Source organism: Calypte anna, chromosome 3, assembly GCF_003957555.1.
Source record: "Calypte anna isolate BGI_N300 chromosome 3, bCalAnn1_v1.p, whole genome shotgun sequence".
NCBI classification, from domain to species: Eukaryota; Metazoa; Chordata; class Aves; order Apodiformes; family Trochilidae; genus Calypte; species Calypte anna.
Window position 1 is genome coordinate 30,161,254 of NC_044246.1, and position 22,337 is coordinate 30,183,590.

Genomic DNA, 22,337 nt, shown 5'->3' on the forward strand with positions numbered 1-22,337 from the left:
CATTATTATAGAAGTAGGAACAAAACAAAGTATGGATGTGGGGGCTTACTGACTCATGGACTCATCCCTATTTTTAGTCTTTACTGGAAAAGGAAAAAATTGAGCTAGAAACAGTACTGATAAAATGGTTTCTCATGAGACCCACTGGGAGCTGTGCTCGTCCAGAAGCCTGTGCAACAAGGTGTGACTTGATGATGCTTTCTGTTTATCACTGGCACTTGGAAACTGCTCTGGTTTGCTTTCATGTCTATAAGCAACTTGACCTCACCTGAGAAGATGAGGGGAAAGGTTAGAGGAGGAGAGAAGGCACTTTTTCCAATTTACATCTCTACAGGACTTCCCTGGACAGATAATGAGTCCTTTCCTTATTTATGTCAGCTTTTATTTAAATTCCATCTTAGAATTTTGAGTAGGTGTCACCATATTGGTTTTGATTTGTTTCTTTTTCAGGAATTCAATCAGAAGTTGCAGTCTAAGCAGTCAGCTCTTAGCTCTGTGACTGATAAGATGAACAAACTAACCCAAGGACAGGAATCACCTGAACACAAGGCAACAGGAGAGCTGAGCAACCAGTGGCTGGACCTCTGTCTTCAGGCACACAGTTTGCTTGTACAGAGGGAAGAGGATCTGCAGAGGACAAGAGATTATCATGATCGCATGAATGTAGTTGAAGGTTTTTTGGAAAAACTCACAGAAGAGTGGGACAACCTGGCTAGGTAAAAAACTTAGTAGCACTCACAAAGCTGACTTAGTGCATATAAGTTGGAAGAGCTGTTCACAGAGTGCCTCTAAGTTGGATTCACTAAAAATTCCTTTTCCTATGCTTAATTGGAAACGGGCCTCCCTAATTAATTATAGGACATTTACTTGTACTGAAATAAAGAAGAGCTTGAGAAGCCAGATCATCAGTGTTTGTCTTTAAGGCAAGTACTGATTGATCCCATCTCAGGGTATAGCATTTTCTGATATTTCAAACATTCTGACTATTTTTTTTTAACTCATTTGGTTTACTGTGTTTCATGTGCTTTTTTTACATTGTAATACTGTCTTTTATATATTATGCTGTTACATTAGAGTTTTGTTGCCTCTGCTAAATGATTGCAGTTGCTTCGAACAGCGTAAACACGCCAGCTGTGTGTAAAATTGTGAGAGTCTACTACTGCTGCTATCACTATCATGGCACGAGATTTCCTTCTACTTCAGTGCTTGTTCATATTTGCAGAATAACCAGTATATTCTGTAGTATTCATGTTAATTGGTATGGTCAGCCCGGCGACCACACTGCAGATGAAACTGAGAGCAGCAACAACCTTTTAATTTAATATCAAAGACTGGTATGCTTAAAAGAATCAAAAAACTGTAGGTCTTTATATCATATTGATTTCAGTATATAGTAGATTGATAATTCATCATGGCCTCTTCTAAAAGTCTGGCCTGGAAGAGGTTCTAATAATTAATTTCCATCCTGTCTGCTCTGATAACAGATCTGATGCTGAAAGTACAAACGTGCACCTTGAAGCTTTGCAAAAATTAGCACTGGCACTACAGGAAAGGAGATTTGCTCTGGAAGATTTGAAAGATCAGAAACAGAAGATGATGGAACATCTGAATCTTGATGACAAAGAATTAGTAAAGGAGCAGTTTGGTTATTTCGAGCAACGCTGGACTCAAATGGAGGATCTTGTCAAAAGGAAAATTCAGCTTTCTATTTCAACCTTAGAAGAGCTCAGTTTGGTGCATTCCAAATTTCAGGAGCTAATGGAATGGGCAGAAGAGCAGCAACCTAGTGTATCAGAGGCTCTTAAAGAGAGTCCTCCTCCAGATTTGGCTCAGTGTCTTCTCATGGATCATCTTAACATTTGCAGTGAGCTTGAAGCCAAGCAGCTTGTTCTGAAGATGCTTGTGAAGGATGCTGACAGAGTGATGACCAACCTAGGGCTTAATGAAAGGCAGGATCTGCAGAAAGCACTTGCTGATGCACAGCACCATATTAATTGTCTTAGTGATCTGGTTGGCCAAAGAAGAAAGCACCTGAATAAAGCACTGTCTGAAAAGACTCAGTTTCTAATGGCAGTCTTTCAGGCTACAAACCAAATTCACCAGCATGAGAAGAAGGTGACATTTCCAGAACACATTTGTCTGTTGCCAGAAGATGTGAATAAACAGATCAGGACTTGCAAGAATGCCCAGGCTGAACTGAAGGCCTATCAAAATGAAGTCACGGGGTTGTGGGCTCAAGGAAGGGATTTAATGAAAGAAGCAACAGAGCAAGAAAAGAGTGAAGTGTTAGGTAAACTGCAAGAACTACAGAATGCCTATGATACTGTTTTACAAAAGTGTAACCAGAGATTGTTAGAACTGGAGAAAAATATAGTTTCTAGGAAATATTTCAAAGAAGACTTGGATAAAGCTGGCCACTGGCTGAAACAAGCTGATATTGTCACATTCCCAGAAGTCAATGTCATGAATAGTAACTCCGAACTATACACGCAGTTGTCAAAATATCAACAGATTCTTGAGCAATCCCCAGAATATGAAAATCTGTTACTTTCACTGCAAAGAGATGGCCAAGAAATCCTACCATCACTTAATGAAGTGGATCATTCTTATCTGGATGAAAAACTTAATGTTCTCCCTCAGCAATTCAATACTGTCACTGCTCTGGCAAAAGAAAAATTATATAAGGTTCAGGAAGCAATTTATGCCAGAAAAGAGTATGCCTCTTTGATTGACTTGACAACTAAAGCTCTAACTGAGCTGGAAGATCAGTTTATTAACATGGACAAAGCTCCAGCTGCTGCTTTAGCCAAAGAGGCTGTGTCACTCCAGCAGGCCTACAGAGATCTCTTAGGGGAAGTGATGAGCCTCGGTGCAGCAGTGGATGAACTAAACCAGAAGAAGGAAGCCTTTCGGAGCACTGGCCAGCCATGGCAACCAGATGAGATGTTAAAACTTGTCACACTGTATCACAAGTTGAAGAGGCAAATAGAACAGAAAATCAACATGTTGGAAGACACAATAGAAGCATGTCAGGAGCATGAGAAAATGTGTATGCAGTTTGAGGCACAGCTAGAGGCAGTGAAGAAGGAGCAGATGAAAGTAAATGAAGAGACGCTCCCAATAGAAGAGAAGTTAAAAATATACCATTCTCTGGTGGGCAGCTTGCAAGAGTCAGGGAGTCTTCTGAAGCAAATCACTGAACATCTAGAAGCCCTTTCTCCTCAGCTGGACTCATCTGCATATGAGAGAGCTAATGACCAAGTGCAGTCTTGGCAAGAGAAACTTAAGTCTTTGCATGCTGCCATTGGTGACACTGTGATGGAGTGTGAGAACAGACTCGTGCAAAGCATAGACTTCCAGACAGAAATCTGCCGCTCACTTGACTGGTTGAGATGGGTGAAATCAGAACTTAATGGAACATTAAGTTTGGACCTCAAACTGCAAAGCATCCAAGAAGAAATCCGAAAGGTTCAGATACATCAGGAAGAAGTGCAGTCAAGCCTGAGAATAATGAATGCACTGAGCAATAAAGAGAAAGAGAAATATATGAAAGCAAAGGAGCTGATACCTTCTGACCTGGAAAACACTCTTGCTGAGCTGACAGAACTAGATGGTGAAGTTCAAGAATCAATACACACGAGACAGGTTAGTGCACCCTCAGTTTTATTAGTTTCTCACACACAAAGGTGAGAAGTATGGCTCTCTGACTTGATATTCGTAATCATGAAAAGAATGATTTTAAGAATACTGCTGTTTGGTTTTTTTAAATGGCTTAAGTTGTGGCTTGTTGCCATAGATGACATGGGGAAAGGTGGAAAGAGAGAAAAGTCTTCCTTTAATATGCATTTATGCCTGCATGCAGTCTCTCCAGAGAGGGGGAAAAGAAAGAAAGAATGGGCAAAATCTAGCAGAATATTTTTGCTGCTGCCGTGAATTTAATGACCCTCCACAAAATTTTCCTTTATATTTCAGGCTACTTTGAATAAATTATATAGCCTCTGCCAAAGATACTACCAAGTGATGCAGATAGCAAATGACTGGCTTGAAGATGCTCAGGAGTTTCTACATCTAGCAAGAAATGGTCTTGATGTTGAGAACTCTGAGGAGAACCTAAGGAGCCACATTGAATTTTTCAGCACAGAAAGTCAGTTCAGTAATCATTTGAAGGAGTTACAGGGCCTTGTGTCTGAGATAGAGCCCTTTATCCAAGCCACAGCAAGAGAGCAGCTGATGCAGAATGTAGCTGTGTTGGAGGAAAAGGCCAACGGGACAAAGCAAGAAGCCAAAACCCAGCAAGAGCAGTTGCAAAGGTATATTCTGGTTTGTTGGGTTTTTTTTTCTTTAATTTTAAGATCACCTTGTGGACAATGAAAAAAAGTGATGGTAAAGTTAACTGGAGTTCTGTAAAACATTTGTGTTACTGATTAGAGAAGTGGATATTGAGATTCAGAGTTCTTGGATTTTGTTTCATCCCCTGCCAATGACACAGATGTGTGATCCTGAGGAAACTATGATAAAATTAGATGAAGCTTGGAACACCAAAATGAAAAGTAGGGAATAACTGGCCCTTATTTCACCTGGTGCAAGACCTATACAGAAACAAGTCAAATGGAAACATTTTGAGCTTAAATGAAAATACCTTTTTCATTATCATAACTATATAAAGTATTATTCCTTAATGTTCTGGATTCCAAAGGTTTGGGTGGGTTTAAAACACAAGCTAGACAAAGGCTTGCATTTTGAAGTCACTGAGGAAGCATCAGTCAAGGGCTATTTACTGCCAAGATGTCAGGCACAGCTGAAAATCAGGATCATGTGTGCTCTTTCCCAATAATCTTTCTTTTTATTGGAAAATACTGTGTAACAGAAAAATGAAGCAGTTACATTGAAAGCTAGATGCAATAATCATTATTTTCAAGTTTTTTCATATCACAGTAAGTTGCTCTTTCTTGAACTGTATTTTTAAGGTGCACTTCTGAGTGGCAGGCTTATCAGACAGCAAGACAGAAGGTTATTGAAGTGATGAATGAGGCTGAAAAAAAATTATCTGAATTCTCAGTAGCTAAAGCTGCTTCTTCTCATGAAGCAGAGGAGAAATTGCTGACACATAAGGTAAGGTACCAGTTTTTTATGAAATTCTTTTTCTTCAGTGTAAATAAATGTTATGTAGGTCCCTAACTGTGACAACTTGAGTTTGAGTTTTTAAACCTTTTTCTGAAGTGCTTAACTGTGTCAAAGCACACCAAGAGGTGTTTTTTTCTGTGCAGAACACACTTTATTTGTGGGCTGACTGGGACAGATATTTTTAATTTCTTTTCAACTTAATGTCTGTCTGTGTGCTCCTGAGAGCTGGGAGGACCCATGGCTGGAAGTAGATGGCTTATAAAAGCCCTGGGTCCATAAGTCCCAAATCTATGTTCCTTACAAGACACTAGGATCAACAGAAATGTCTGTCTATTTTAGATCATGTGATATAGTTTTACTGGGTCAGGAAGATATGGAGTATAATAACTTCTGTCTAAAAGAAAGAAAAGTTACTTAAAAAAAATACTTTTCCCTCTAGTATTTATGGTGCTAATGAGTTGCCTTAATATAGGCAGTTAGTGAAAATTGAGACATCCTGCTTTGTTCCCAGATGTGTCTTTGTGAAGGCAGGAATCTCCTCAAGAGTAATGTAACATCTGACAGCTTCATAAAAATTCAGAGATACCTTTTGACATCTAAAATGACATTAGGGTTAAGCATAACATAAATGCATATTTAAATACCTTAAGTCATAGAAACACAAATGGTTTGGGTTGGAAGACACCTTAAATCATCCAGTTCCAACCACTCTGCTATGGGCAGTGACATCTCCCACTAGGTCAGGTTGCTCCATCCAGGTCCTATCTCACCTGGCCTTTAACACCTCCAGACAGTGGGCATCCACAGCTTCCCTGGGCAACCTGTGCCAGTATCTCTTCACCCTCATAGTAAATATTTTTTTTTTTTAAATATCCAATCTAAATCTATCCTTTTGCAGCTTAAGACCCAAGTACACACCCTTGTAAGAAGTCCCTCCTCAGCTTTCCTGTAGGCCCCCTTTAGGTACTGGAAGGTTGCTGTAAGGTCTCCCTGGAGCTTTCCCTTCTACAGACTGAACAGCCCCAACTCTCTTTGCCTGGCTTCATAGCCAAGGTGCTTCAGCCCTCTGATGATCTTCACAGTTTCACTCTAATGTCTCCATGTCCTTGAATTAGGGGCTCCAGAACTGGACACAAGTGGGATATTACGATAGTGAAATAGAAGGGGAGAATCACCTCCCTTGAGCTGCTGGCTAGAAGGGACTTGAATGTACATTTCACTGAATCACAAGGTCACAGAATGTTAGAGATTGGAAGGGACTTCTGTAGATTATCTCGTCCAACGCCCATGCCAGAGCAGGTTCACATAGAGTAGGTTGCACAGGATAGCATCCAGAGTAAATGGAAAGGATAATCAAAATAACTTTAGCTATTATATTGCATGTGAAAATTAGAGAGCTAATGACCTCACTCAACACAGAGTACCTATTCTTTGTCTATAGAGGATGAAAGTGGCTCATCTGACTGCAAGCGTGTTGAATAGTTAAGAATTGTGTTGTAAAAAAGGAAAGCAGTGCTTATTTTTGCTTTTTCAGACTCTTGTGTCTGCAGTGAATTCTTTCCATGGGAAGATCACAGCCCTAGAAGAAAAGGCGTCACAGCTGGAAAAAGTTAGCAATGATGCCAGTAAGGCAACTCTAAGTAGATCCATGACAACAGTTTGGCAGCGCTGGACACGTCTCCGGAATGTAGCCCAAGAACAAGAGAAAATTTTGGAAGATGCAGTGCAGGAGTGGAAGGGATTTAATGATAAGGTAACTTCTAGTCTTGGTAAGTCCTCCTCTGTTAACTGTACATAGGTTTTCATTAGGTTTTCATTCATTATACTGTCTTGTTTATCACATTATGGTAGACAAAACTGATAGCTGGAATAACAGTGATTTTTCCCAAGCCACACTAAAAAAGAAGCAGCTATGGAAGACCTAGGTTTAGAACCACTGCCTCCAAGTCTTACACTATTCTTCTAGATGCATACATGTATAGTAAATAAAGAGTTGTCTTGGTTTCTGGTTGTTCAGAACCTTCTCTACATTTCTCTTCTCCAGATGATCTATTCTAGACTAATAATTTTTTTTATCTTTTTTTTCTTCCCTGAAGGGTATGAAGTTTCTGTTTCTAAATTTATGAAGTGATATTATTTCCAGTCACTGCTCACAGATCATGTGTCTCTTTTTTTTCTGTATATCCTATCTGATTTTCTCTGTCATTGTCCATTATTTTATGCTCAGACTGCAGGCTCTCTGAGAATAGGGATAATCTCTCTGTTAAATGTATCACTTGTACTAAATATGGCTCTCTCCTGGGGTAGATAGAGCTCTAGACTCTATGGTGATAAAGATAATAAATGCTAAAAAAATGGGAGGAGCCACTCATGACTTGACAGGACAGTACCTTAGCAACAAGAGCACATTAGAGCATAGATTTATATCTGTTATAGAGACTGCTGCACAAGCCCTATAACACAACTGTTTTACAGGAACTAAACATACAGCACAGGGTTTAGCACCTTTGGCTATCACTTGTACTGCTTCTTTTTGATTACACTACTGCTGAGACTGCATCTCTTTCCATAGATTCAGAAAGCCACCATAGCAATAGATCAGCTACAAGGTCGCTTACCAGAAAGTTCAGTGGAAAAAGCATCTAAGACAGAGCTCCTGGAACTCCTGGATTACCATGGCAGCTTCCTTCTGGAGGTGGAGCACCAGCTGTCATCCTTGGGCCTGCTCAGACAGCATGCTGTCAGCATGCTTCAGGATGTGGAAATGAAGTCTCCATCTCAGGAGGATCTACCAGTCATGCAAGAAATCAAAGCAATGCAAGATCGATGCCACAAGTAAGGCAATATTTTAAATGACTCATTAGAAAATTGTACCTTGTGATTCGTTAATAAGAGTTCACGTATCGTTTTTGGTTGTAATCAGAAATTGCAGTGCTTAAAGTAAGTATTAGTTATTGTATCTAAAAGAAGCATCAGTTTAATTTTAAATTATCTTCAATTCACTCTCAAATACAATTTTACCATTTTTATTTATTTCCATCAGCATGACTATGGATTTTATAATATGTGCTTTTTGCCTTGTATAGTAATATTAATGTATCTAAGGGCTGGATACTACATGAAAGTAGTAAATCATTTTAAACCCTTCCTTCTCCCTCTTAACAGTGGGCTTTAATCTTTTTGTATCTTAAGTTTAGATTAGTTTATCACTTTGTTTTTCCTACTGGAAGCACTGAGCTAACAAAAGTAGGTATTCTGTGAAATTTATAAGGGAATTTAGTTCATATGCAAACAAAAAAATCTTAAAATTTCACCCTGTGGTTATGTGAATGTTTATCTAAATCTAAAATATTTCTGTCATGTATAAAACAGGAACTTTTATGCTAAGTGTCAGGGCTCACAACCACCTCGTGAGTGCACTAAAGTGCCGTTATCTGGATCTCCTCAGTGGGAAAATGGAGATAGAAAAGGAAAAAACTGTGAACCCTGCACCTAGCCTGTGCAGAGTTTATTATGAGCATGCATAAATGGTTACAGTAGAATAGCAGTTCTTGTAGAAAATGTGTAAATACTAATAATTTTGATTCCAATATTCTCTTAGATGTGGTTTCTGAGAAGCAGGGTCTGTGATGGTCTCATGCTCATGTTAAAAAAGGGATGGTTTGAGTATTATGCAAATCGAATACAGGAATATCAAAGTAAAATCCATGTTACATGCATAAGAGCTACAGGTAGTCCTGTAGATTGTTCACAGAGCTGAGATTTTATTACAGAGATTTTATTTTCTACAGGACATCCAAGTTCTTGAGGAAAGTGCAGAAATCTAGTGGAAGTGTGGAGATAGGTCCTTGGGTCGAAAAGGGTGGTCAGCTGTTAGATCCTGGCCTTATACTAGGTATTCTGCCAATACAAATCCCATCAATATGGGTGGACTTTATCTCATATTATTTTAGGTTATAGATATCCACATCTGAACTGTTTACTTCTCACTCTAATTAGCGGAGAGAAACAAACGGGTCTAAGATGCATTTTTTTCTGGCTTCTTTTTGACGTTTCTTTTAGAACGATGATGAGAGAGCTAGGGAGTCACTTTTTTCAAGGAGGGCATGTAATGATAGGATGAGGGGTAACAGTTTTAAGATGAAAGAGGGTAGATTTAGATTAGATAGAAGGAAAAAAAATTGTACAATGAGGGTGGTGAGACCCTGGCCCAGGTTGCTCCGGGAAGTTGTGGCTGCTCCCTCCCTGAAAGTGTTCAAGGATGAACACTTGGATGGGGCCTTGAGCAACCTGGTCTAGTGAGAGGTGTCCCTGCCCATGAAGGGGCGGTTGGAAGTGGATGATCTTTAAGATCTCTTGCAACTCAAACCACTCTATGATTCTGAATCAGCCTAAATCATGTCCTAGAATTTCCTGCTTCCTCCACTGACAATAAGGACAGTCTGTGGTGAAGAGCTCAGATATACCTGTCTGTATTGTAAACATTTGCACTAATTCAGAACAGTTGTGCATTTATTTGATGTCAAAATACACAAAAAATGGTAATTAAAATGTGTACTGAAGAATGTGTGCTGCTTAAGTAGTCCCTTGCAGCACCAACCCACTTTTTAGTATACTGGATGTGGGGCTGTCAGTCATTATGTTTCTTATTCAATATTTTTTTTAACAAAGTAATGTTTCTAGACATTGCTTAATTCTTCATAAATAGTTGTTGTCTCTTTGTGTCTGAAGTATGCAACAGAAAGTGAAAAAAGGTGTGAAGATGGTAAAACAGGAGCTGAAGGAACGTGAGGAGGTTGAAGTAGAGATTAATATTGTGAAGTCCTGGATCCAGGAAACAAAAGAATACTTATTAAGCCCTGATGCAGAAGTGGATACTCAACTTCAGGAGTTGCAGGTATATAAAATTTGTCAATTTCTAATTTACATTATTTATCTTTATTTTAATCTGCTAGTTAATCAATTTAAAAACACCACAAATTCAAATCAGACTACATTCATCTGTTTTTTGAATAAGCCACTAGAAAAATTCATAAAGCATGAAGTGGTTGATGGGCTGTAATACCTCATTTTAAAGATACTTATGAACTATTTGAGTATTTGCCTGCATATTTCTCCTCTCATCTAAAATACGGAGGAATTATAGATGTGAATGGACAGAATGTGACATTTCTGTCTTGCCACTTTGGGACGAGGAGGGAAGCAACAAAATCAACTCATTTCACTGGAGGTGCTGAGATGTTGACATTTTCTACATACAGTAACAGAGACCTGGAAAGACATTCATAAATGAGAATTCAAGAAATTCCAAGATATAATTATTTTCAATGAGCTAATTAAAAATCTGAAAGCAGTTAGCTGCATGTAATGATTGCATTTGCTAAGTTTACCCAGACATGTTTTCCTCATTGTTCTCAACAATCCTGTTTTTCTGTCATAAGTCTCTCCTCAGTGAAGTAACCACCCATCGTCAGGCTGTTGAAAAAATGGCTGAGCAGCAACAGAATAAGTACTTGGGGCTTTACACCATTTTGCCTTCTGAGCTCTCCCTTCATCTAGCAGAGGTTGGGCTGGACCTTGTAACTGTTCAAGATCAGGTAAAGCACAGCAGATAGATTCATTACAGATCTTTAGCCCTTCTTTAGACTTTACCACTTTGTGAAGAACAGTATGGGAGCAAGGTCAAACTATGACAACTTAGAGGAGTTTTGTTACCTTCTTACATTAAATTAACCTAAGTTACATGAAAAATACTTTTCTTTTAGGAGAAGAGATTTATGGTTACTGAAATGAATTATTTTTGTTGACAGATCCAAACCAAAGAAAGAGAAACTCAGCAGATCAAAAGATTGAATCAAGAGTTTGCTCAGAAAGTTCAGGGGGTAGCAAATGAACTAAATATCATTCTTTCCAAACTGAAGAAGAAAACAAATGATATTGCACAAGCTAAACATGAACATAAGGTAAGACAAGGCTTCCCTTAACTTTTTTACACTATAAATTCTCCTGAATTCATTTCATACCAAGGTTATATTTGTAAAGATTTGCATAAAATGTTTTTAAATTTAGTTCAACAGAAAAATGGACAGAAATAAGGGTTGACTGATGAGATTTTTAAATTATAGTCTTTGCAAACTAGCCCATACAGGGGCTTGAATGAGTAACAGAACTTGGAGAAAATTGGTAAAAGTAAGTCAGATGGACAAAGATACCTTTTTTTTTAATAGTGAGTATGACTCTAGTCTGGGAAAACTTGAGGCTCCCAAACTGGTCCATGTTTCAACTGGTAATGAAAAGTACAGTACAGCACACCTTTACTTGTAAAAAATAGAATTTGTATTTAGCCAGTAGTCCACCTGGTATTATTTGATGCAATTGGGTATGTACCACACACAGAAAAGCTCATCTGTACTGAGGTGTAGTGGTCATGTTAGGATGATCAAATGAGAGTAGGGGAATTGGGATGAGGGTAGGAGGGGTGATGGGGAAGAGGTTGGCTGATGGTGGGGTGTTTTTTTTTAGTTTGGTTTGGTTTTTAAGTAGTAAAAAATAAACTTTACCTGAGTTACTGTCTGAAAGTAAGCAAAGCATATCAAATAGGAGAAAATTTGGTATGTGGTTATGTCAGAAATTACCTGTTTATTTTCGTGAGTTCCTCAATATGCTCTGAAGTTGCACTTGCTTTGCAGGAGGTATCACTGAAATATATCCCTTTAAAATTGTTTTGTTTCCTTGAGCCCACTAATGAAGCAGAAAACTGGTGAAATCCACTTTCCCATGTTACATAGAAGAAAATTCTATCTCTGAGGAAACAGTCTAGCACAGTCCAGACTGCTCCTGTGTCAAGATTAGGCCATGAAAATGCAAGTTTCAAATGAAAATGAAAGCTTTTGAATCCAATAATGAGTAATTATATGTTTCTGAGTTTGTAAGGGCGTATTTTAAGACAGCAACAAAGTTAAATCTGTTTCCAATAATTAAAAATACTTGTCATCGCAATGTGTGGTGACAACTGATTTCAAAAGCAAACACAAAAAAGATGGCCAAGAACAATTAATGTCACTGAAGTGACTCAGTTTTTTCCTGTGGTAGTGAAAATGGTTATCCATTCCAGCCAGGAAGTCAGAAAGAGTAATGGTACATATTTAAAAGATTACCAAACATCCTGCTGTTCTGCCTTTCTGCTTAAAAAAGTGTTGTTGGTTTTCATTCAGAATAAAAATGGAACAAACAATGGAGACTTTGGACAGGGTATAAAAGTTGCAAGTTGGACTAGAAATAATCAACCAGAAAGCTATCACTTCCCGGATCACTGATTTTCTTGTTTTTCTGTCTAGATCCTTGGTGAAGAATTAGACAGCTGCAATATAAAGTTGTTGGAATTAGATGCATCAATCCAGGACTTTGCAGAGCAGAACGTACCACTGGCTAAGCAGCTGGCTAACAGGATAGGCAAACTCACTGCCTTGCACCAGCAGACAATACAGCAGGCTGAGTACAGAGCAGCTAAGCTCAGCCAGGTATAGTATCAAATCCTTCTGCTCTTTCCTTTCTAAAGTCAAAGGAGCACAAAAACTCATTTATTTTCCTGTAGTTATGCAAGAGGAGGCATTCCTCAGCACATCTGCCCATTATTAGTCAGGGCTTGCATCACAGCTCAAAGAAGGGAACAGAAGGAAGAGGGTGGAATAATGCTGTGATGCTTCTTTAGCATCCTGTCCCATGAATCATCGTCTGGCTGTTTCCTCCAATGCCCTGAAAAGACTATAGACCTTCCCACAGAAGCATGCCAGGAAATACTAACTCATTGTACTTTTCAGTTACCTGCATTTGCAGCATTTAAAGAAAAAAATAAATTGGTTTGCTATAGTCACAATCTATAGAGGGTGAATATAATTTGTAGATTCAATAGAAAACTCTTGATGCAATGGTCTTGATAGTGCAGAATGTTTATGCAGTACTTCAGTATTCGTAAAGATGCTTCCCCTGAGGCTCAAAGTCCCTGAAATTTTTCTTAAGAATTTTTTTTTATAATTGTGTTATCCCAAAAAGTTAATCTAAAAGCAAAGAAATGGATTTTCTATGCTTCTGCCATAGAAGCTTCTATATGGCTTCAAAAAGATAACCATTTTGTGATATTCTTTTCAGTGTCCTCTGAAAAACTCTTTTTCAGAAGAGACAGAAAATCTTTATCTGTGTTCAGTCAGTATTAGTACTTGGTGAAGGGATTTAACTACTAGGATATTTTTGTTTAGCACCAAGATATCATAAAAACCTATAGGTAAAGCAAACTACATAAAAATACTGTTCACCTAGAATTTGATCTTTTATACAGGAAAAATACATGAAAATCAGTGAAATTATTCCAGCTAATTGAGGAGAAAATTTGAACTAAAGAGTACTTTGCTAAATAGAAATTGAATGAATCAGAAAGTAGAGCTTTTGTCCTGTTTTTTGAAATAAGTGCAACGCTTCTCTTTTTGGAAATGGGACAGGCTGAGTAGACAAAGCAGGTTTTAAATAAATATGATTTTGGTGATGATGTAGAAAGAGGCAGAAATAAGAAATGACAGGAATCTTGCAGTGAGCCACAAACTGAGAAAGGAGGTATTTTGCAGCTTATGTGTGAGGTTGAATAAGTGCAGGAAGTGTACCATCTAGGGATATATTTGAGCATCAGTGTACTCTCACAGAGTAACCTACATTATTGTAGTGCCTATTTTAACTCCATAAATACAGAAGCAATTAAGTTACAATCAAAACTAAGGGAAAATTGTTAAAAAGTTGTAAATTGTTAAAAAGACAGTAAATAAAATGAAAGTAATATTATATGCTCTAACAATTTTACAAAATTACATCTTAGACTTAAGTGAATTTTTCTTTTATACCCAGGCTGCTTCACACTTGGAAGAATACAATGAGATGCTGGAGTTCATATTGAAATGGATTGAGAAAGCAAATATCTTAGTGCATGGTAGTATAATATGGAATTCTTCCTCTCAGCTTCGTGATCAGTGTAAAGCCTACCAGGTGATGATAATAAGTGTGCAATTTAAAGGGCGGTGTATAAAGTTATCTTCTGAGTGGTGAAGTTTTATTTCCTATGTTTTTTTCTTCCTTTCCATGAGAAAAAATTACCTTAAAATGCTAGGTTTCTTTGACTGTTTCTGCAAGTCCTAAAGATGATTGCTTTGAGTTGGGCAGTTTTTTGAAGACTGAATTTGAGAAGTATTGTGAATAAAACTTTTTGATTCAAAGCTCATCTCTATGTTTATTCAAGTACATTGGCTTCATATTAGCTTTTAATTGAACTGCATGTCTATACACTGGGATTCTGTCAAACTGACTACCTTATTGCAATTAATATTATTCTGAATCTTCAGTTAATACAAGGCAGTTTTTACATTTGGTTTTTGTCTTGTTTTTTTTGTTTGTGTTTATGGTTTTGTTTCCTTGCTTTTTTTCCTTTCTCCTTTATGCTAAATTCGAATAATCTTTGTTCTCATCTGATGAGTTTAACACCAAACGTTTTCAGACTGATACCCAATGGATGAGTTTCTCTCAGTTGCTTCTTAAACATCTCACATCAGTGTTTGGCTGTCCCTGTGGCAGTGCAATTTGTTCTTTCTGTGTCTCAAAGTGGGGGATCAGTGGAGCAGTTTGATAAGGTTCAAGTTTGCACAGGGTTACATGACCACATGAAAGAAATGCAAGCATAATAAGATAATCATGTCTCACTAATATAAAATATGCATTTACTTTCAGGCAACTTAGTATGTCATGCTTTCTTATTTGAAATAGGAACCTCAAGGCAACTTTTCTTGAGGCTAGCTGGGAGGTAGCATTTCTGGCTTGGTTGTGCTCTGCATTTTCCCTGTTTCAGAAGTCACTGAGGATATGGGCTTAACCAATGCCATCCCACAGAACACCTTGTAAACCATTTTTTTAGGAAGGAATGCCCTGCTATAACACTGCACCCAGGCCTCCAGAACAAATCCAGTCCCTAGATTGTGTATATTATATTTTTACAGGCAAAGGTATATTGCAAAACAGTAAAAGTTATTGTTGATAAGTAAAATTGCTGAACCTTCATAAGTTACTCTATTGTTTCACAAAAGCTGAAGCACTTCTGCGTACACTCAGGACCAATCATATTGCCCAAGCTCTACTGGAAATTAGTACAACTTCATTATATGCTTACAGATGTGTATGAACTGAGGAGTCTGCAGAACAGGAGTATACTTAAAAATGTTTCATCTGAAGCTTACCTCTGACATACAGTTTGTTCATATCTCCATGTAGAATATGCTGGATGAATCTGGAGAGATTCATGGTGATCTGGAGGCCATGAGTGAGAGGATTGAGTATCTGGCAAGTGTATACTGTACAGAAGAAATGTCACAGCAAGTGTTGGAACTGGGACGGAGGACGGAGGAGTTACAGCAAGTTATCAAAATGCGGCTCCCAAGTCTCCAGGATGCTGCCAAGGTATATGAAAGCAGTTTTTCTGATGCTAGCTGCCAGCTAGGATGATGTGTGCATCTTGTCCCTGGAACTATTAGCACTGCAGGTTATCTGTGGTCTATAAACGGGGCATGATTGTGTTGTCTAAAGTTAGATGTTTTATGCCATTTGAGATGCTCCCTTTGGGTGCTGTAAGTCCTGTCATATCTGCCTATTCTGGATGGGTGGATTTAGGACCATGGTGTGTCTCAAACAAACACGTTATTATGTACCTATGTTTGGATACTTGAAAAATGTCTGTATTAGCATTAATACTGGGATATTTCCTCTATTTTGATCTTAAAAGATACCTGAAGCCTGCTATCTATTAATTCAGATCAGTATGAGACCAGACCAGGATTCCATAATCTATGAACTACCTCTACAGGGGAGTGCAATGAAAATTATGAATATACTTTTTCATGTCCCTGAAATTTTTATACAGCTCTTCCATATGGACTTATTGGAATGGTATAACGGTGTATTTATAATTGTTCTGCTGTCACCTGCTACAGTTGCATGCTTCTAAATAGGAAAATAGCTAAAGGCAACTAAGAGAACAGGTTATCACCAGTTGTTGGGGTAATCACAGCTAAGGATTAATATGGTTTCTTCTCCCCATTTGACTCTTATTTCACAACGTTTACAGAGCATAGAAATGCTGCAGCTACAGCAGCCTGAACAGTGTAACAGTGGTTTTAACGATTTCTTTCCTTAAAAAAAGCCCAAATCAGTAAACCAGTTTATGAGCTGAAGGCTTATATGGGAGTTTTTTTATTATTTTTCATGGAACAAAGCAGAGATTTGCATACAAGTAAGCAGAGAAGTGAAACTTACTAGCTTCAGTTCTCAGAGAAATATTGGAGCTATTGAATAAACTTTATAAATAGAAAGGACAGAAGATAGTGATAATTGTGATGTCTGTATAAATTTTTAGAAAAGACGCATTCAAAAGTATGATCGATTTGGATAGAATGAGTATTTGTTCTTCACATCTGATGTTAATGGGATAGTAAGTAGAGAAGTAGAGGACTGAAAGTGCAACAAAAGAGAACTGCATGTCAGACTATCAAAAAATAAAACCCTAAAACTTTCTACAAAAAGAGAACTGAGAAAGTGGAATATGTAAAGGTCAGTTATGTCATGTTGTATTACAGGAAGATGACTAAAGAACATCTTGAGTTCCTTCCTAGGCCTCAAATTTCATAAAACTATCTTTATTAAGAACATGGTCTATTTGAGATTGAGGAAGTATGTAATAACTCTGACTTTCAGATTTCTTTTTCTAGTCTGTCATATGACCAGTATTTTTATCCAGTATTTTAAGCATTTAAAATTAATTTTTAAGACTACGAATTAGTTTTGGCACTGCATATAAAGAATGTACCTAAAAAATCCAGCCACATATATTCATAGGGTTGGTTATTTTTTTTCCTTCTCAATCAAACGTGTTGTCTTACAGGACATGAAAAAATTTGAAATTGAGATGAGAGCCCTGCAGGCTGCTCTGGAACAAGCCCAAGCCACACTGACCTCTCCAGAGCTTGGACATTTGAGCTTGAAAGAGCAACTTTCTCACAGACAGGTAAAGGTCCAGTAACTCAAAGTTAGCACTTGTGCAGCTTGAGCTTACAAGAGTAATGAATGTGGGTGAGACTGATTGTGGTGCTTCTTAGGAGCATTGCTGGTTCAGAGTCTAGCCCCAAATTGCTGCCAAGGACATAAGGGATGGCATGGGAAAAATCACTCCCTGAAAAGGAATGGTTGAATTGTTGTCCTTTATGAGTCTGTTCTTAGGGTGATGCACTTCTGAGAACTGTGCATCCAATCCATGTGCATCCATATAAGTAATAATAATGATAAAGCTCTGTTTTTATCCAGTGATTTTCATCTATAGGTTCTTAAAGTACTTCAAAAATAAGTCTAGATTGATATCTGAATTTTACAGATAGAAATACAATGAGATAATCCTTCAATAATTAACTGGAAAGCTAAGAGAAAATTCAATTTTCCTTAAGACTTTTTTCTATTTTTTTATGTTTAGTTGAATTGCCTCCATAAGATATTGCTGCTTTCTGTATTGCACATGGCCTATTACATAGATCTGTCAATTTGTTATTTTTTGTCTCAGTCTCATGATAAAAAATACCCAGTTATTACTTTTTAAGTTGTTTAAGAAACGTTTCTTTCTGAAAGCTATTATAAAGATTTAACTGTTCGAATCTGCCAGTGAAAATTAAATGTTAACAGGTCCAATATTTTAATCCCTTAGGATTGAAATATTCAGAAAAAAAGTACAGTTTAAAGGAAAATTTGCAGGGCTTTCCCTTTTGGTTAAAATATACAGTCTTTATTCTAGGGATTTGCAACCAAAATGCAGAATGTGGCATTGATGAGTATAAGTGAAACATGTCACCAATGGCAAGAGTAAAGGCATATGGATTCTATACTTGTTTATGTGTATTCTTTATCCTGGGTCTCTCAGGTCTTACAGTATGACTTCATTTTGTACAGAAGGGGTGGCAGCCCCTGCCTACCTGTTTCACCAGATCAGAGACAAAGTCTTGGAGATTGGCTGACATGCAGCCCCAGGGAAATTCCGGGCATGAACTGCACCATAAAGGTTCCCTCTGTCAGCACTATGGGGCCTTCCAGAGAAGAGGCCTCACCAGTGATGGCTGAGGAACAGGTCATTTAGCAAACCTCTGGTTACATGTTAGCCACCATGTGTCATGAAGGCAGAGAAAGAGCAAACCACAATTCTCTCATCAGTATGCACGTCAGATCCATTTTCTATCTTTCTGCATATGGTATAGAAGGGAGGTGACCAGTCCCTTCATCCCTACTTGCCACATATATTGTGTTGCTGATTTACAGCCGCTGAACTTTGTATAATGCTCTAAGGCCCCTTTCATCAACTTTGGCTTTTGCCTTTCTTGTTTTAATTTCTTTTCTATTTCTTCCTGTGAACACATTACTCTGCCCAGTGAAGAAAAAAAGAATGCTGATCAAATTTATTCTCTAGCATTGTACTTAGATCCTTCTCATGCCTATAAACAGGCAGCTAGAATGGACATTGTGAACAGAATTAACGGGGACTATTAACAAAGGCTTCCAGTGTATGATTATTCAAAGGAAAATATTTGTGTGGCTTTGTTTCTTTCTGTTTGATTGCCTTTTGAATCCGAAGCAGCATTTGCAGTCATGATTTGTGTTTTCAGAGGAAGCCTGTGTACACAATGGCTTCATTTGCTGGTTCAAAAATGTGCTAATGTGTGTCAGCAGGTAGTTCCACTTGGATTTTAACATGAGTATGTGTATACATACATGACTCCTGTGCTGCTTTGATTTGTGGATTTTCTAAAGGTATTTTTCAAATACATTAACAGAAGTATTTTTGTACTTATACACTTACAAAAAGGTACTACTATACTTTTTAATGAATTATTTTCATTTCTGCTATAGGAGCTTTTGATTATATAATTTATTTAACTCATTTCAGAGTGAGCCTCTCCAACCAGGGTGCATCCTGATTATATTCAATTTAGAATCCAGATAAACAAATTTGTTTGGTTTAGTGCTTGAACTCATCGAGAACTCAGGGAGTTCTGCAAAAACCGCTTTATTGTGGCACTGACTTTGCTTCCAGCACCTATTGTCTGAAATGGAATCACTGAAGCCAAAGGTTCACACAGTCCAAGTCTGTCAGAGTGCCCTGAGGATTCCTGAAGAGGTGGTCACTGGGCTGCCCATGTGCCACAGTGCCCTGCGGCTCCAGGAGGAGGCCAGCCGCCTGCAGCACACTGCCATTCAGCAGTGCAACATCATGCAGGCAAGTGCAGCTTCAGGCTCCATCCCAGCCATGCCTCAGAGTAATTTAGAACTAAAATTCAGAATTTCACATGTCTGTCTGTTCCTCTTTTCCATGCAATACTGTTAGAAAGCTGCCCACTAAGTTTTAGTAGTTTCTGATCCCAATTGTTTTGGGGGGTTTTAACAGTAGTGATTTGTTGATTCGGTCATTCTCACCCCTGTTCTCTTCTTCATCTTGCTATGGTTTTTGTTAATGCTGATAGGATTACTTGACAAATAGATAATTATCAGTTTTATGAATTACATTTTATAATATGCATAATCATTTAATTAAATTTGTGTTATTATAACGTCAACTGCTTATAACGACTGAATAAATACTGAATTATTAAATAGCCTTCAAGGATAAAAATAATTACTTTTTTCATCCTTATTTAAAATTGATTAACATTTTCTTTCTGATTTTGGAGCAATTCAGCATTTGTTAAATTCACATTTCCAAATTTTGCTAAATACAAGAAAACTAGGTTTTGACTGATTGCTCAAATTCATATCTAAACATAGAAAAGGTATTTCCAATGAAGAAGAGAATAGACTTTTCTTTCCTGTGATTTAGTGATAGAAAAATACAAGGACCTGAGGTATAACTACAGAGCTTCAAGTTAGATAACAGATGACTTTTCATCATCATCAAGGTACTTAATGTTACTTAAGTACAAGGAAGGATACAACTTTTCACACTGAAAAGTTTTAAGAACAGGTTAGAAAAGTTACTCATTAATCTATGACAGTAAGAACGGATATCACACTAGTTAGATAATGGTCTGAATCAGTCTTCAAAATCCTCTTCCTGTTGTATTTTCTATTAATTCTATCTTTTTCATATAGTCTTTCCACTTCATAAATGGAGGCTTGGCATGAAAAAGCAGATGAAAATGCTTTTTAGTAAAACTATGAAACTAGCCAATGGTGCCTTTTGGTAGTGGGTATGTTTGCTAGAGATACTTGTTGGAAGCATCAGTTTTAGCTCCTTATATTGAATATCTGAAACATAATGTTATGTGAACTGTTTTTTGAAAATACTTAAATGAGTGAAACCATTTAATTCATTGTTGTTCATAGTATTTCTGAATAGACTTTTTCCTGACTATATTTCTGCTTTGCTTCTCCAAATGGAAGTGCTAGATACATGTAAATTTGCTCCACTTCAGAAGTGAGATCAGCTGTGCTTGGGCTAAGTAAATATTTATTTTCATGTAGATGCTCAATTATTTTATTTTTTTTTCCTTTCTAGGAAGCAGTGGTTCAATATGAACAATATGAGCAAGAAATGAAACATTTACAGCAAATGATAGAGAGTGCTCACCATGAAATCCAAGACAAGCCAATAACAACAAGCAATATTCAGGAACTCCAAGTCCAGATTTCGCATCATGAGGTAGGAGAGCCAAAATACAACATCAGTGGGCTCAATGGCAGATCTTCTTTCTCATAAGCACCAGACATAAATTAGCTGGGTAGCTTTTCAGACTTTCTTAAGGCTTGTTGAGCAGATAGACTTAATGCTAAATAGAAAACTAATATTACTGCTACAGTGTGGCATATTAATTTATTTAGTTAGCTGTGCTGTAATCTACAGGCAACATTGTGACAAAGGAAAGCATTGCATAGCTAATGGAGAGTTTACATAGATATTGAGCAAGGAGTAATCCAGAAGTCGATGCCAAGCAATTATTCAGGTGATTGCTGCTAGTTCAGTGCTATATATGTGTGTGTGTGTATAAATACACATATACATACCTACATACATATATATATATGCAATTATTCCGATACAGGTAACATTCTGTAAAAGAACACGAAGGGACTTGAATCACGTAAAAAACATAGTAGATGTGGAGGAAAATTCTTCAATGTTCACTCCAAAACTTCTTTTACAATCATTGCTGTGAAGAGTTTTGTCCTGTGGAGTTACAGGTCCTGCCCTCAAAGTCATTGATCTTCAGCCCTTGAATGATTTGGGAAAAGTCTCTGCAGCATTTTTGCTGTGCTGCTGTGGGAGCTACTGAGCCCTGTCTGATATGTGCTTCTTGAGATAGGAAAGACTCTATTGAATTCTCTGTGTTGCTTTTGGCACCAGGTGGCACCATTTCTTTACCTTAAAATGACAAGCTATCTGTGCTATTATTTAATATAACCTAACATTATATGTGTTGCTCATTTTCTATCCACTTGTTCCAAGTTACTTAGTGTAAATGCAGAGCAGTTGGCTTATACAATTCTTGTTGATTAGTACTGAATTTAAAAGTGCTACTATTCTCTCTTTAAATGTTCTGAAACAGCAAAAGCAGGAAAGTGACTTCAGTGATACAGGGTAATATTGCTGGAGGAAGGAATGATGATGCAGGGAGGAAGGAATTAAAAATGGGGAAGCTTGAAGTTTCATGTGCATTTGAACAAGTTTGGTAGCTAGGACTCCTTTTAAACGTGTTCAGGAAAAGAGCAGCTTTACTCTATTGCACATATTGGGATCAACCAGAGTGGACATGTTTCATACTTGTAAGATTTCCATGTTGAAGGGTAATGAGTTTCAAAAGACTGAGATATGCATATTTTTGGTTAATATTTTGTCTGCCAAATAACTGTGGAAAAGCATAACATAAAGGACTATTTATTGAACCCTATGTTATACTATTTCAAAAAGCAAGTCTGTCAAGATGCTTGTTATTTGTGTTTGTACCTAAGAAAACATTATTTATCAAATTCCTTGTTGAAGCCTGCATGAAAAACAGCTCAAAAGGACATTTGTAGTAACTATACTTAGACTTAAAATAAGAGGAATAAAGTAGAGGGGAAGTAAACCTTAATTTGTAAGAAGCTTGTATTGTTATGCATGT

The 22,337-nt window shown here is 37.5% G+C and overlaps 1 protein-coding gene across 1 annotated transcript in view; it reads left to right on the forward strand.

Moving 5' to 3' along the window:
- The window catches only part of SYNE1 (spectrin repeat containing nuclear envelope protein 1), a 304,753-nt gene that overhangs the window by 178,100 nt on the left and 104,316 nt on the right, over window positions 1-22,337 (forward strand). The window contains exons 75-89 of the mRNA XM_030446636.1: window positions 451-716; window positions 1,485-3,645; window positions 3,973-4,310; window positions 4,968-5,112; window positions 6,659-6,877; window positions 7,697-7,959; window positions 9,856-10,021; window positions 10,566-10,721; window positions 10,935-11,087; window positions 12,462-12,644; window positions 14,017-14,154; window positions 15,427-15,612; window positions 17,090-17,212; window positions 19,277-19,459; window positions 20,735-20,878. Of these exons, the coding sequence (XP_030302496.1) occupies window positions 451-716; window positions 1,485-3,645; window positions 3,973-4,310; window positions 4,968-5,112; window positions 6,659-6,877; window positions 7,697-7,959; window positions 9,856-10,021; window positions 10,566-10,721; window positions 10,935-11,087; window positions 12,462-12,644; window positions 14,017-14,154; window positions 15,427-15,612; window positions 17,090-17,212; window positions 19,277-19,459; window positions 20,735-20,878 (4,824 nt within the window). The remainder of the gene's footprint in view (window positions 1-450; window positions 717-1,484; window positions 3,646-3,972; window positions 4,311-4,967; window positions 5,113-6,658; window positions 6,878-7,696; window positions 7,960-9,855; window positions 10,022-10,565; window positions 10,722-10,934; window positions 11,088-12,461; window positions 12,645-14,016; window positions 14,155-15,426; window positions 15,613-17,089; window positions 17,213-19,276; window positions 19,460-20,734; window positions 20,879-22,337) is intronic.